A 15,673-nucleotide genomic window follows, 5' to 3' on the forward strand; every position below is an offset into this window, starting at 1 on the left:
TGCTTTAAGATAAGAGTTCATGCCATAGAGAACAGAAATTCCAGGCAGCAAGATTTTAATTATCCAACAGAAAGCATGGAAAGAGAAAAGCACATATACCATACGTCCACACGCCCACATTTGAATCAGTAGTACCTGCAGAACCACACCGGAAGTAAAGCTAAGAATAATAATTTTGACAGAAACCATACAAAGAGTGCTACAATTGGTCAATATATATAGGAGCAAAAAGAACAACAATTTGGTCATGGAAACGATACGAAAGAATTCAATTACCTTGCGTAAGGGTTCAAGCATGTATTCCCATAAAAGAAACAGATAGTAACCAGCACTCCCTGCATAAACTTGCAAGAAATAAAAATTAAGCCCGGACAGAAAATTCACAAAAAGTGAGAAAAGATAAATCAATTAAAAATATTCAACACAACCTCAACACGTATGTGTACAGATAAATAAGCTTACTTTTATCCACTTCGTACCACCAAAGATCAAACCCTAACTGCAGAAAATGCTGGATGGTTTGATAGGAAAGATTTGTCTGAAGAGGAAGAAGCATAGGAATACTTTAAATGAATGAGCATGAATCTTGATGATAGGCTGTTTTTGAGCAACTATCATAGTAGACATAAACATGAGATTGTTTTCCGCTGTAACAAGGAACTCTTATGTACGAGGGATGACTGAAATTCATAGGGCACTTCAAAAACTGAGCTTCTGTGTAGTGCTTCAATTGTCGCCCTATATACGTGGAAGATGAGAATTCTAATGAAATTCCCTTTCTGTTGTCATAATCGTCGGTAGTTTCAGAGATTGAAAGAGGTTAAGATGGAAGGGCACCACAGTTTCGATTGGCGAATTCAACATCAACAACATTAATTATCTGATCATCATAAAAAATTTCATTCACATAGTATTTTCCAGAACGGTATTGTAGGATGGGTTTGTTGCCCTTGCATGTGAGTTCAAATTCAGAATTACCGATGTCCGATGAATTGACCTTTAACCAGAATGGGTATCGTATATCTTTGATGTCCCCACATTAAGAAGAACATGCAGTCTGTTGTAGACCAATGAATAGAAAGAACAACACAGAAAACATAATGTTTGATGAATTTGTCGATTCCCTTCTTCCCACGGTTTCTCCCAGCTACTACCAATTTGGATATAAAAATATGTTGGAAATTGAAAATATGTAACATTTACTAGACAAAATTAAAAGGGACCAGTAAACAAATCGAGAGAAAGATCAACAAAGAAAATAGAAAATTTGAAAAAGTCGACGACTTTTCCCTTGTCATAGTTCTTCCTCTCTCCTGATTTGGATAGCCAATATATAATGCAACGTAAATTGGAAACTTGCGTACAATATGGTTATGAAAAACTGGATGGAGACATGCACTTTACAAAACAACAAAATTATGTGTATCTATTTTGAATACATAAATATATACACACTTATATATATTATTATATAATTAGATAATTTTAAATTAAAGAAAAAATAACGTCTAATTTTATGATAATATATATAATAAATATGTATATATTTATATATTTAAAATAGATATATATAATATTATACTTACCATTATGATAATCAAAATCGTACTTTTTCATATGGGCAAAGGATTGTTTTCCACCCAAGTTTTAAGTTAATCTCAAAAGGATATTCGGGACAGTTCAAAAACTCAAATATCTACCTATAGACTAATTTCTATTAAAATTCTCTATTAGAAATAATGGTAAAATTATTAATTTATCACTAAACTCTAAAAAATTATATCATTTTACCCTTATAGTTCAAAAAACTATAATTTCTGTCCTAAAATTAAGTTTTAAAAACTTACCATTTCCCCCTTAGGGAAATCTTTTCCAGCCAACAAATCTAGCAAGTTATCGATGGTCAGAATGATAGTAGAATGGTGTTTGGACAACAAAGTGTCATCCGTCCTTCAGATTTTGAAAGATGACTCTTCATTACCTAGATGAAGCATCGTCTCTAGATCGAAGCGTCGTCAATCTGAATAGGGGGGAGGAGGGAAGGGGGGTATTTAGATTTTTGAAAATTGATTGGGGAGAGTTTGAGTTTATACTAAACCTTGGGTGGAAAAAGTCTTTTGGCCCTATTTTTTAAGCACAACTAAACACCAAAACCATGTATTAAAATTAGGAGCCTTCACCAAACTGACATGCCATGTGACATTCAAGCACATTTATGCCCCTGCTTGGTCACCGACGCTGTCATTAATCCGTGACTGTCAGTGCCTTGTTGGCGTTGTACTTGCATGTCAGTAGATTGTGATTTAAACATCAAAAAAGGGCATTTGTGTAAATTTTCAATATTTAACTTGCTAATTAACATTAAGCGCCTTAAACACGGGGACTTATTAGACATTCTCAATTGACTATGTCCTCTGCTCTAAAAGTTGAGCGTCGCCCTCAAATCACACTCACAAAAAACGAAAGAAAAATACGCAATATTCGCTGATAATTACATTGATTTCTGTTTTGTTTCTGTTCAAGCCCCCTAAAAGGCCAAGGTTCAGCAACACCAGCAGCTCAAATTGACTTGTAATATACAGATTCCAATAGCATATATGGTGGTCCACATTATATAGAATATATAGCAAGAATAAATATAGTAAAGAATGAAGGCTTAATACAAATCAACACTCTTTGTCGATGGTTTTGCTTAACTCTCCCAAGTCAATTTCGATGTGTAGGACACGGCATAGTTATTTATGATAAGCTTTTGGGAAAATTCAAGTTGCCCACTCACTGGAAACGACCTTTTGGAAAATAATTGTGGTCTTGAAGGTCGGATCATTTACTAAGATGTAATAGCATTTACAGAAAAAAGAAAAAGCCACCAGATAAAGAACAGTGTAATACAGTAGAGATTTATTGCTCTGCAATGGATTAAACTATTTGTCTAGAGAAAACAGAAAAGGTATTGTGAATAGTACTGTTTAAACGGAAAACTGAGTATATAACCAAAAAATTAATATAACTTGAATCAAACAAAACAAACTGTTTATGCCTTTTTTTTTTTGGAGTTTTTCAAATTAACTCGACAATATAGATTTGATGATGTGATTATTTATTCATTTCTTATTTTAAAATCATTTAATGTTACATTATCATGTCTATTTTTATGAATAATTAGTAAAAAAATATTTGTGTATATAATATTACTCACAGGTCATTTACTCATCTTTATGTAAAAAATGTTTTAATGGAATTAGGATTTGATTATGCATTGTTAGTTTCAAGGAGAGTATTTTCTAATATTTTAAAAGTTAGTATCTTGAATATTAGACAAAAAAAAAAAAAAAAAAAAGGAAAATTGAGAAGAGAAACAATGAAACCAGTGGTGTATCATTATATATAAAATTTAGGGAACATGTATTTTAAGAGTAAGGATATGCATGTGTTCGCCCAAAAAAAGAAATTTTAAAGCTGCATATTTCAGTAAGTCGATAAACACTTAATGTTTGAACTTCAATACCAGAGAAAGTATGAGTCTTATTTATACATGGGCATATTTGAAACATGAACTTTCTTTTCAATTTGTATTTTGATACATCACATTGGCTCTATTTCCAAATCATGAGAAACAAATGGTACAGTTCACTCTGTATACGTTCTTCAGTAATTCTATGGTTGGCACCAATTTCAACATTTGAAGAAACAAAGGTCTTTGGAGGCATCTCCAAGCTTTGTAAATCACCTTCAAGCATCTGTAATACCATAGCAGGTAGTAGAGACGGCAGGGCAAACGGGAGCCAAGTCGATCGGCACACTGAACAACAATTTTGGCTATAGCTATCTCATTGTCTTAATTAATATTTTTATGAAATTATGCACATTGGCAATAATAAATTTATTTGAAATTCTTAAACTCTTTCTCAGAACATCTTTTGGTATGTTGATTTAATTATAATAAATATATGGTATTACTATTTCAGCTACAATTAATAAGTGTTTTAATTTAAATATTTATTTGTGCGTAACACGTCTTTTTGAGATAATTACCACTAAAGATATACTTCTGAAGAGAGGTGGTACATACTCTCAACAATCCAGATGCAAGGAAGGACCAAACTCAAGGAACAACCAAAACACACAGGGATAGAACAATGTATCAGTGTTGTAGACAAATGTAATCTGAAAATATTTTTATATTGAGCAATATTTTTCAAAAATGGAAATACAAGTACTTGATTCACTCTGTTCACTCCTTCTACAAAAACTAAAAATCACAGTAATAATGAAAAACAACAACATATCAATAGCCAAGTTTCTCCAGCATTCGAGAGGTTGGAATCTCTCCCACTTTCTCTTTTCCCTTTAATTTTCACTCTGCCTCCTCTCTCTAATCTTCCAGGTTTATATCCTTCTTTTCCTCCTCTCTGATGGGCCCATCCTTGCTTGCCATCTTATCACTCTTGTCTCCTGATTCTGTTGTGAGTCTGTCATTTCTTCCAGTCCCAAGTTGCCACGTGTCTATAGTTGCTTCATTCTGCTGCTGCCATGTGTCTCTCTTCTTTGGGTTTTCTTCTTGTGAGAAGAGTGTATGCGAGACCTAACATGGTCTTCCAGGAACTTGTCTACTTTAAGTTGAGGCTCTTTTTCATGATCAGATTTCCATGATTTGTAAACAATCAGTATCACCAGCACAAGTAATGCACTGCCTCCAATACCTGCAGCTATGGACACTAAAATTATTTTTTATTGGAGAATCTGCATTTCAAAATGGGAAATGTTAGCTATATTATCATCAGTTTTGTTAGCTCAAAAGGATTTCAGGCTTCCCTCCCCGGCCATGAGCCATTCAACTAGAATAAGAGTGGTTTAGTTATAATTTCCGAGTTTTCTTCTTTCAAATCAAATATAGTATTGCACTTAAATCCATCAAAGCAGAAATAACAAAGGTTGGATTCAGTCCAAACTAGCCAAGTCAATTTTAATAGTTGAGTTCAAGCTAGTTCAGATCAAATCCAAAGTTTAATTGTTTTTCAGTTGAATTCAAACCTCAATTTATCAATCTCAAGCCAATCTTGAGCTCAGCCGGGAATGAATACAGCATAGTAATTATCTGAACTTTTCAGTATGATTCTTCTCGTCTACTAAGTATAATGAAGTGGGAGCACATAAAATGAGTAGGCTTTATTGAATATTTATTCAGTTGAAAAGAAATTTAATGATGTGATAGAGTATAGATCTTGTGATAAAATTAAAGATGCGCAAATTCATTCATGAAGCTAGTAGCTACAAAATTTCTGAATGATAACATAGGATGAAGGGAACAGACTTTTGGATTGTCGTGTTTGCAACACATTACAGAATTGCTTGTAGTATTGACCCCGCAGTAGTCTCCTGAAGCTTCACAGTTATCGCATTCTTTATGAGGTTTCCAGTTTATTCCGATTCCTCTATTTGTCGAAGGCCCTTGAGTAGCATCACGCGAAATCCAACCGAAAAATGTAACTGTTTTATATTTTCTACAATTTAACGGCAGAATTTCTTCTGAATATTCTTCTGAACGTATTAAAATTTCTATCATAACTGAGGCAATTTATAGGTCCAATTACACTGTAACCACTATTGATGATTGGAATCCTGTTAGTACAGTTGAATATTATACATTCTTCCGAACCGGGAACATAGAATCTGAACTTAGTGAGGTTAGGGGCTAGAAGACTTTGCCTGCACATCCATAATGGTAATCTGGCCGACAGAATATTCAATTTCTTGCACATAGTAATCGCCTGAGGAAGGAAGGTGCAACAATGTCTTGTTATTTGAGCAAGAGAATTCAATCTCTTTATGGGCACAAAAGAGTGGTTGACTTTGGAGTCGGAAGTGATATCTAATTTCTGGTCTGTTTGGGCTGCATCTTGTTGGTGGACAGAATTCATCAGGATTCTCGGCTGGGCAAGGTGGGAGAAGGAAGAGGACTATACTCAATACAAGGAACATAGAGAAAGAGAGAGAAAGATGACAACAGCAGGCACAGGTCCAATAATTGTTAAGCTAATTACTTCTTTAATGTTGTTTAGTACTTAGAACTACCAGAACCACTCATTTTAGTAAAGACTGGTCTGATAAATGTTTTATTTTTTGTTTTTCTACAAAAAAGAATTGTTTTTTTGTCTTGTTTTATTGCTCCTCCGGTCATCTTCGCCATAAACCATAGATTTACATTTAGTTTAATTAAGATAAAAAACAGAGAAACGAGATGAAAAAATAAATTTACATTTATAAAAAATAAATTAGTAGAAGAAAGAAGAGTAAGAGCCAGACTCACATTCATTGTAAAGAAATAAGTGAAAAAAAAAGAAGAACAAAGAGATTGACATTTATTGAAATGAAATTAATGAAATAGGAAAAAAATGTGGCAATGGAAAATGAGTGGGAGAAAAATAAGATACAGAGAGATTGCCATTTATTTAAAATAAATAAATGAGAGAAGAAGAGGAAGATGATAAATGTATAAATATTATGGAGAGGAGAAAATTATACAATTTAAATAATTTTCCAATTATTGCTTTTATTTTGTGTTAAATTGAAATTTTTATCCGTCCACATAGCAATAAAATGAGTAATATTATGCGTATTCATTTTTAAATAAATACACATATGATGTGTCATTATATAATTGATATTTATCTTTAATTTAAAATCGTAAAATCACTTGAAAATTCACATAAAATATGTATCTATTTATATGTTCAAAGTGGATAGCATAGTTTTATTACAATAAATTAAAATACAGGAATTCAGGGAATAACAACAAAACATCAAGGTCAATAAAATATCAAGGATTTTATTAATATTTTACCTATACCATATAAAAATTTTTCCAAATATTGACCACAATAATATAAAACTACTAGTGAATGCAGGTTTATTTAAAATTTACACATTTTATTTGGAAATTAAACTAAACATTGCCATCAATATACAAGCTTCCCTCCATTGATTCTGATAACAATAGCTCTGATGAACCTATAGAATCTAATTCCATTAAAATCTCATCCTTTATAGAGCAATGTTGAGAAGAAGAAAAGAAAGGTTTAGGAGGCATATCCAAGTTGTCAATGCTTCCTTCTAACATTTCCCTTACTTTGGAAATTGTTGGACGATCTGCTGCATTCACTTGTATGCACCACAACCCAATTATGCATAGTTTTCTAGCAATCCCAATTTCATTTTCAGCCACATCTTGAATTTCTAAATCTCCTCCCCTCAGTATTTGGTCATATGCCCATGACAGGAAGTATTCTTTTCTTGAAGGAGTTTCCATTGAAAAAGAATTCCTTCTCCCTCCAACCAAATATAATAATAACATTCCAAAACTATAAACATCTTATCTAGAAGAAATCATCCCAAAATTCCTCGAAATCAACTCAGGAGCTATGTATCCTATTGTTCCTCTTGTAATACTAATGGACACAAAATCATTTTCCTTTGGATAGAATTTTGCAAGGCCAAAATCGGAGACTTTTGGCATAAATTGTGGTCAAGCAAAATGTTATGAGGCTTAATATCGAAATGAAGAATGCAAACATCACATCCTCCATGTAGATATTCAATCCCCTGAGCTGTTCCTATAGCTATTTCATGGAGTTTCTTCCAAGTAAATGACTTTCCTTTGCATCCCTTTGAAAAGATGTGTTTATCAAGAGATCCATTAGGCATATACTCATACACAAGAGCATGATTTTGTCCTTCTGAACAAAATCCCAATAATTTCACAATATTGACATGATGAATTCTACCGATTGTAGAGATTTCATTGATGAATTCTTCTGCACTAAATTTGGAGTTTTTTAACACCTTAACAGCAATGAAACAACCATTATGAAGCTGCCCTTTATAAACGGATCCGAAGCCTCCTTGGCCTAATTCATAGCTGAAACCGTTTGTCATTGCAATTATCTCACAGTAGGAATACCTTTTAGGCATCCAGGATTGTTGACTGTGAAGAAATTTCTCTACGGTATCCACTGTTTTCCATGTTTTTTTATACTTGATGAAATTATACACAAGTAAAACCATCGGAGCAAAGATAAATCTGACGATAAGAACAACTGCAACCGTGAAAAAAGAAAGTTTAACTCAGTGTCTCAGTGCTTTAAGCTAAGAGTTCATGCCATAGGGAACAGAAATTCTAGAGCAAGATTTTAATTACCCAACAGAAAGCATGCAAAGAGATCAGCACCTATAACATACGTCAACATGCCCACATTTGAATCAATAGTACCTGCGGAATCACACCGGAAGTAAAGCTAAGAATAATAATTTTGACAGAAACCATACAAAGAGTGCTACAATTGGTCAGTATATATAGGAGCAATAAGAACAAAAATTTGGTCATGGAAACGATACCAAAGAATTCAATTACTTCGCGTAAGGGTTCAAGCACGTATTCCCATAAAAGTAACAGGTAGTAACCAGCACTCCCTGCATAAACGTGCGAGAAATAAAAATTAAGCCCAGACAGATAATTCACAAAAATTGAGAAAAGATAAATCAGTTAAAAATATTCAACACAACCTCAACACGTATGTATACAGATAAATAAGATTACTTTGATCCACTTCGTACCACCAAAGATCAAACCCTAACTGCAGAAAATGCTGGATGGTTTGATAGGAAAGATTTGTCTGAAGAGGAAGAAGCATAGGAATACTTGAAATGAACGAACATGAATCGTGATGATAGGCTGTTTTTGAGCTACTATCATAGTAGACATAAACATGAGATTGGTTTCCGCTCAAACAAGGAACTCTTATGTACGAGGGATGACTGAAATTCATAGGGCACTTCAAAAACTGAGCTTCTGTGTAGTGCTTCAATTGTCGTCCTATGTACGTGGAAGACGAGAATTCTAATGAAATTCTCTTTCTGAAGTCATAACCGTCGGAAATTTCAGAGATTGAAAGAGGCTGAGATGGAAGGGCGCCACAGTTTCGATTGGCGAATTCAACATCAACAACATTAACTGTCTGATCATCATAAAAAATTTCATTCACATAGTATTTTCCAGAACGGTAATGTAGGATGGTTTTGTTGCTCTCGCAAGTAAGTTTGAAGTCAGAATGACCGATGTCCGATGAATTGACCTTTAACCAGAATGGGAATCGTATATCTTCGATGTCTCCACATGAAGAAGAACATGCAGCTTGTTGTACACCCATGAATAGAAAGAACAACACAGAAAACGTAATGTTTGATGAATTTGATGATTCCCTTCTTCCCATGGTTTCTCCCAAGTTCTACCAATTTGGATATAAAAATATGTTGGAAAGTGAAAATATGTAACATTTACTGGACAAAATTAAAAGGGACCAGTAGCCATCTGGGAACAAACTTGCTTTTGATAGGGTTAAATCACATCAAAGTTTGAAAGCTTAATATAATTCTACCGTCTGTCGATTTATAATTGCTTGACTCTTCCAAGTCAATTTGATGTGTAGCACACGGCTTTGTTAGTGATTAGATTTGGAGAAAATTCAAGGTGCCCACTCAACATAACGAAAATTCAAACGGCCTTTTGAAAAATTATTGCGGTCCTAGAGTTTGAATCATTTACTAAGATTTCCAAAAGGAAAGTGTAAATTTGAAATAAACATGCACTCACTAGTGATTTTTATATTAATATGGTCAATATTTAAAAATTTGTTTTTATGGTATAAGTAAAATATTAATCTCATTATTATTCCTTACCTCCTATATTTATTAGACAAAATTAAAAGGCACTTGCATCCAGAAGTTATCTTAATTTGTTACACTATTGGGTCTCTAATATTAAAAACTTATATTTGTGATTTTTCTAATCAAAATGATTAATTAAACATGTTTTATGACGCATTTTTCCCATGTGTTTCACAAATCCAGAGAAAGATCAACAGGGAAAATAGGGACGTTAAAAAAATTGGTGACTTTTCTCTTGTCGTAGTTCTTCCTCTCCTGATTTGGATGGACAATATACAATGTAATGTAAATTGGAAACTTGCGTACAATATGGTTATGAAAAACTAGATGGAGACATGCACTTTACAAAATTTCTTTTTGCTACTCAATTTCATCCATGTTAGTCCTTTGTATGAAATTTCTTCAAAAATGACTTACATGAGATGAAATTTCCACTCAATTATCAAGTCTACGAGAAAGGACATAGACTTGGTTATGGCATTTATAGTCAACATTAGAATAACATAACACCTCAAGCCCACCGCTTTGTGTCCACTGCACGCACCAGATGGGGACCCTCTTGATTCAATAGCAATAAGAATCTTCATCAAGTCAAGAAAAATTGCGAGGAATGTATAGTCAAGATGATAGGGTAAGAGAAACTGCTATGTAGTTGGGATGGCTGAGATTTCGTGTTCAATGCTCCTTGAAAACTTGAACCAAATTATTTTGACCAGTTGCTGCATAAGGCTACTGTAGAGGTGATAACAAAATTAATTAAAAAAATTATAATAAAATTAAAATTATTTTAATAATCTATTAATAATAAGAATGAAGGAGAAAATATTATATATAACCTTTAATAATATAATATTATCAAAATTTTTTATTATATATTAAATCAAATAAAATAATATTAATAATAAAAAAGTAAATTAACAAAGTAATCAAAAATTTATCCCAACCAAACAGCCCAGTGTCATCTTCCTATCCTCCTAACAACAATTTCTAAAGTGAATTATTCTTTCTTCTTCTTCAGGAAAAATTATACTTTTCATTCACTAACTCTGAAATCACAAATTCTTAAAATTTTGAAAAAAAAAATGTTAGAGGCAATCGTTGGTCACACGTGCAAAAGTGTTATTTGCCCAGCAACTAGAATCACATCTTAAGAGGTGTGATCTAATTGAATTACGTTAAAAATGTGTGAAATGATCAAAATTACACCATTTTGAGTATAATTCATATCAAATTGCATTAAACTTCCCATTATCATAATCAAAATTGTACTTTTTCAAAAGGGCAAAGGATTATTTTCCACTCAAGTTTTAACTTAATTTCAAAAATATATCCGAGATAATTCAAAAACTTAAATACCCACCCATGGACAATGTTATACAACAGAGATTTACTGTTTTTCACTGTTGAATAAAATATTAGTCTAAAGAAAACAGAAAAGCTACTGTGAATAACATTGTTTAAACGGAAAACTGACCATATAACCAAAAAATTAATATAACTTGAATCAAACAAATCGTTCATGACATATTTTTTTGAGTGTTTTTAGAATAAACAACTCATCCATTCAAACTGACATTACAGTATGTGATTCAGTGATATGATTATTTACTATTTTTAAATTTTAAAATCATCTAATCAAATATTTTCATATCGGTTTATATGGATAATTAATAAGAAACGTTTATATATGTAATAGTACTCACAAGTAATTTACTCATCTTTATGTAAAATTTGTTTTAATGGAATTAGGATTTGATTATGGATTGTTAGTTTCAGGGAGAGTACTTCCTAGTATTTTAAAAGTTAGGATCTTGAATATTAGACAAAAACCTCAAGTTTTTTCTGTCACAATTTAGGATAAGAACAGATAATTCAGAAGAGAAAAAATAAAACCAGTGGTGTATCACTATATATAAAGTTTTGGGAATGTGTATTTTAAGAGAAAGGATATGTAAATGTTCTTAATAAAAAAATGAAATTTTAAAGCTGCATATTTCACTAAATCGATAAACACTCAAGTGTTTGAACTTCAATTCCACAAAAGTATGAGTCTTATTTATTATACATGGGCATATTTGAAGCAAGAACTTGCTTTCCATTTTGTATTTGATACATCACATTGGCTCCATTTCCAAATCATAATAAACAGATGGTATAGTTCACTGTAGATACAATCTTCAATAATTCAATCAGTTTGCACCAATTTCAACATTTGAAGAAACAAAGGGCTTTGGAGGCATCTCCAAGCTTTGTAAATCACCTTCAAGCATCTGTAATACCATTGGCATGGAAGGTCTCTCTATTGGATTCGATTGAATGCACCAGAGTCCCACTATTGCAAGCTTCTTGGCAATTTCCTCATCTTCATCTTCAACAAATTCAAGATTAAGTTCTTTTCCTTGGCTCAATTTGTTGTATATCCACTCTGGAAAGTAAATTTGGCTCTGATTTTCAATCGTAAGGTCAATATTCTTTCAACAGCCAACCATCTCTAACAACATCATTCCATAACTAAACACATCTGACTTGTAAGAAACATCTCCGAAATTCTTTGAGAAAAGTTCCGGAGCAATGTAGCCAGCAGTTCCTCTAGCCGCAGTCATTGTTATAACACTTTGTTCCTTTGAGCATAGCTTGGCAAGACCAAATTCTGAAATCTTTGGCCTAAAATTATGGTCAAGTAATACGTTGTGAGGCTTGATGTCAAAGTGAAGGATCCTTTTGTTGCATCCTTGGTGCAAGTACTCTACTCCACGGGCAATGCCAATTGCAATGTTTTGCAGCTTTTCCCAACTTAATGGACGCTGAGCTGACTCGTTTTCCCTTGACAATAGAAACTTCTCAAGCGATCCATTTGGCATAAATTCATAAATAAGAGCACGTCGTGTTCCTTCTGAGCAAAATCCTAGAAGACGAACAATGTTAAAATGGTGTATCCTTCCTATAGTGGCCACTTCATTGATGAACTCTTCTCCATTTTCTTTTGAATGTTCCAACATCTTAACCGCAACTGGAATTCCATTGGAAAATTTTCCTCTGAAGACACTTCCTTAACCCCCTTGGCCGAGTCTCTGTTTGAATTTACCCGTAATTTTCTTAAGGTCACTGTAAGAATGTCTGGCTGGATTAAGAGTCTTGTAGTCTTCCAGGAACTTGTCCACTTTAAGCTGAGCCTCTTTTTCATTCTCAGATTTCCATGATTTGTAAACAATCAGTATCACCAACGCAAGTAATGTACTCCCTCCAATACTTACGGCTATGGACAATACAATTTTTTTTATTGGAGAATCGGCATCTCAAATGGAAAAATGTTAGCTCAATTATCATCAATTTTGTAAGCTCAAAAGCCTTTCAGGCTTCCTTCCTCCCATGATCGAGCGATCATTCAACTAAACATTAAGGTATAAAGCTTTATAAAAAGAGGGGATAAAATCAAACGATCCGAAAAAGCATTTGCATCAAAATTTCTTAAAGAGAACTTACGATGGCGGTCGTAGTTGAAACAGAATTTTGGATTGTCATGTTTGCAACACATTACAGAATTCCTTTAGTATTGAACCCGCAGTAGTCTCCTGAACCTTCGCATTTATCACATTCTTTATGAGGTTTCCATCCTATTTCGATTGCTGGATTTGTGGAAGTCCCTCCAGTAGCATCCGCCGAAGTCCAAACTATAGTACTTTCAACCGCTTTGTATTTTCTACAATTTAAGGGCAGAATTTCATCTGAATATTCGAATGAACTCATTACATAAACAAATTTTCTGTCATAACTGAGGCAACTAATAGGTCCAACTACACTGTAATAACTACTGATGTTTTGAATCCTGTTGGTGCAGTTGAATATTGTGAGTTCTTCTGGATAGGGAACATAGAATCTATAGTTATTGAGGTTAGGGGCTAGAAGACTTTGTATTGGGCATGCGGTCTCCTGCACATCCATAATTGTAATCGAGCGGGAAGAATAATTAATTTTCTGCACATAGTAATCGCCAGAGGAAGGAAGGTGCAACAATGTCTTGTTATTTGAGCAAGACAATTCAAATCCTTCATGGGCACAGAAGAGTGGTTGAGTTTTGAGTCGGAAGGGGTATCTAATTACTGGTCCTTTTGGGCTGCATCTTTTTGGTGGACAGAATTCATCAAGATTCTCGGCTCCTGAGTAAGGTGGGAGAAGGAAGAGGACTATACTCAGTACAAGGAACATAGAGAGAGAAAGAAAGATGAAAACAGGGAACAAAGGTGCAATATTGTTAAGCAAATACCTTTTTTCTGTGGCTTGGAACTACTAGATCCGCTGCTTCCAGTCAAGATTGGTCCGATAAATATCTTTTCTTTTTCTAAAAAAAATTGCTTTTTTTTTTCATCTTCTATTGCTTCTTCGGTCATCTTCGCCATCAACTATAGGTTTACATTTAATTGAATTAAGATTTAAAAAAAAATGGAAAAAGGAGAGAAGAAATTGGAAAAAAAGGTGAAGAAAAGATAAATTCACATTTGTTGAAAACAAATAAGTGAGAGAAAGAAAAATAAGAGAAAAACTCACATTTATTGATAAGATATGGATAGGTTAAAGACTATAAACAAATAAATTGATATTTATTGAAATGAAATTAGTGAAATAAGGAGGAATATTAGTAAAATTAGTGAATTATTAGATTTTTAGAGAGAAGTCCTTGAAACCTTGAAATTAATTACTTAAAAAAATATAGTAATGCAAAATGAGTGAGAGGAAATAGAAAATGATAAATGTATAAATATTATGGAAAGAAGAAAATTATATAATTTGGATATTTTTTTTATTGTTGTTTTTTATTTATATTAAAATGATATTTTGTCATTGTACATAACAATAAAATATCTTCTACGTAACAATAAAATATAAGATTTCAATTTTCAAGGAATAACAATTAAATAATAAAGTCAACAAAACATTAAGGATTTTACTGATATTTTAGACTTACCATATAAACAAATTTCCAAATATTGACCACATTCATATGAAACCACTAGTAAATGTTGGTTTATTTCAAATTTACACATTCTATTGGGAGATTAAACCAAACATTGCAATCAATATACAAGCTTCCCTTTATTGTCTCTAATAACAATAGTTTCGACGCATCTGCAAAATCTAATTCAATTAAAATCTCATCATTTATTGAGCCATGTTGAGAAGAGGAAACGAAAGGTTTAAGAGGCATATACAAATAGTCAATGCTTCCTTCTAACGTTTCTCTTACTTTGGTAATTGATGGATAATTTGTTGCATTCACTCATATGTATCACAACTTAATTATGACAATTTTCTAGTAATCCCAATTTCACTTTCAATCTCATCTTGGATTTCTAAATCTACTCCCTTTAGTATTTGGTCATATGCCCATGATAGGAAGTATATTTTGCTTGAACGAGTTTCCATTGAAAGAAAACTCCTCACTCCAACCATTTCTAACAACAACATTACAAAATTATAAACATCTAACTTACAAAAAATCACTCCAAAATTCTTGAAAATCAACTTCAAAGCTATATATCTTATTATTTCTCTTGTAATATTGATAGACCAAAAATCATTTTTCTTTGGATAAAATTTTGCAAAGCCAAAATTGTGGGCAACCAAGATATTATGAGCTTTAATATCAAAATGAAGAATACAAACATCACATCCTTCATGAAGATATTCAATCCCTGAGCTATTCTTATAGCTATTTCATGAAGTTTCTTCCAAGTAAATAACTTTCCTTTTACCTCCCTTGAAGAATATGTGCTTATCAAGTGATCCATTTGGCATATACTATTACACAAGAGCATGATTTGGTCCTTCTGAACAAAATCCCAGTAATTTCAAAATATTGACATGGTGAATTATACCGAATAGAGACTTCATTGATGAATTCCTCATCACTAAATTTGGAGTTTTTTAATTTACAGCAACGAAACAACCATTA

The 15,673-nt window shown here is 32.8% G+C and overlaps 1 protein-coding gene and 2 pseudogenes across 1 annotated transcript; all 3 read right to left on the reverse strand.

Moving 5' to 3' along the window:
* Positions 1-6,909: 6,909 nt before the first annotated feature.
* On the reverse strand, positions 6,910-9,397 carry LOC123213338 (annotated as a pseudogene).
* A 2,359-nt stretch (positions 9,398-11,756) lies between these two features.
* LOC123213339 lies at positions 11,757-13,937 on the reverse strand (annotated as a pseudogene).
* On the reverse strand, positions 13,218-13,929 carry LOC123213340 (putative RING-H2 finger protein ATL21A). The gene has a single exon (XM_044632755.1). The coding sequence runs from the start codon at positions 13,927-13,929 to the stop codon at positions 13,258-13,260; it is 672 nt and encodes a 223-aa protein (XP_044488690.1). The 3' UTR covers positions 13,218-13,257.
* Positions 13,938-15,673: the final 1,736 nt, after the last annotated feature.

Source organism: Mangifera indica, chromosome 4 (assembly GCF_011075055.1).
Source record: "Mangifera indica cultivar Alphonso chromosome 4, CATAS_Mindica_2.1, whole genome shotgun sequence".
NCBI classification, from domain to species: Eukaryota; Viridiplantae; Streptophyta; class Magnoliopsida; order Sapindales; family Anacardiaceae; genus Mangifera; species Mangifera indica.

What these genes read in the sequence shown, in the direction of transcription:
- LOC123213340 (XM_044632755.1), bottom strand. Translation starts at nt 13,929, where the DNA reads ATGTTCCTTGTACTGAGTATAGTCCTCTTCCTTCTCCCACCTTACTCA.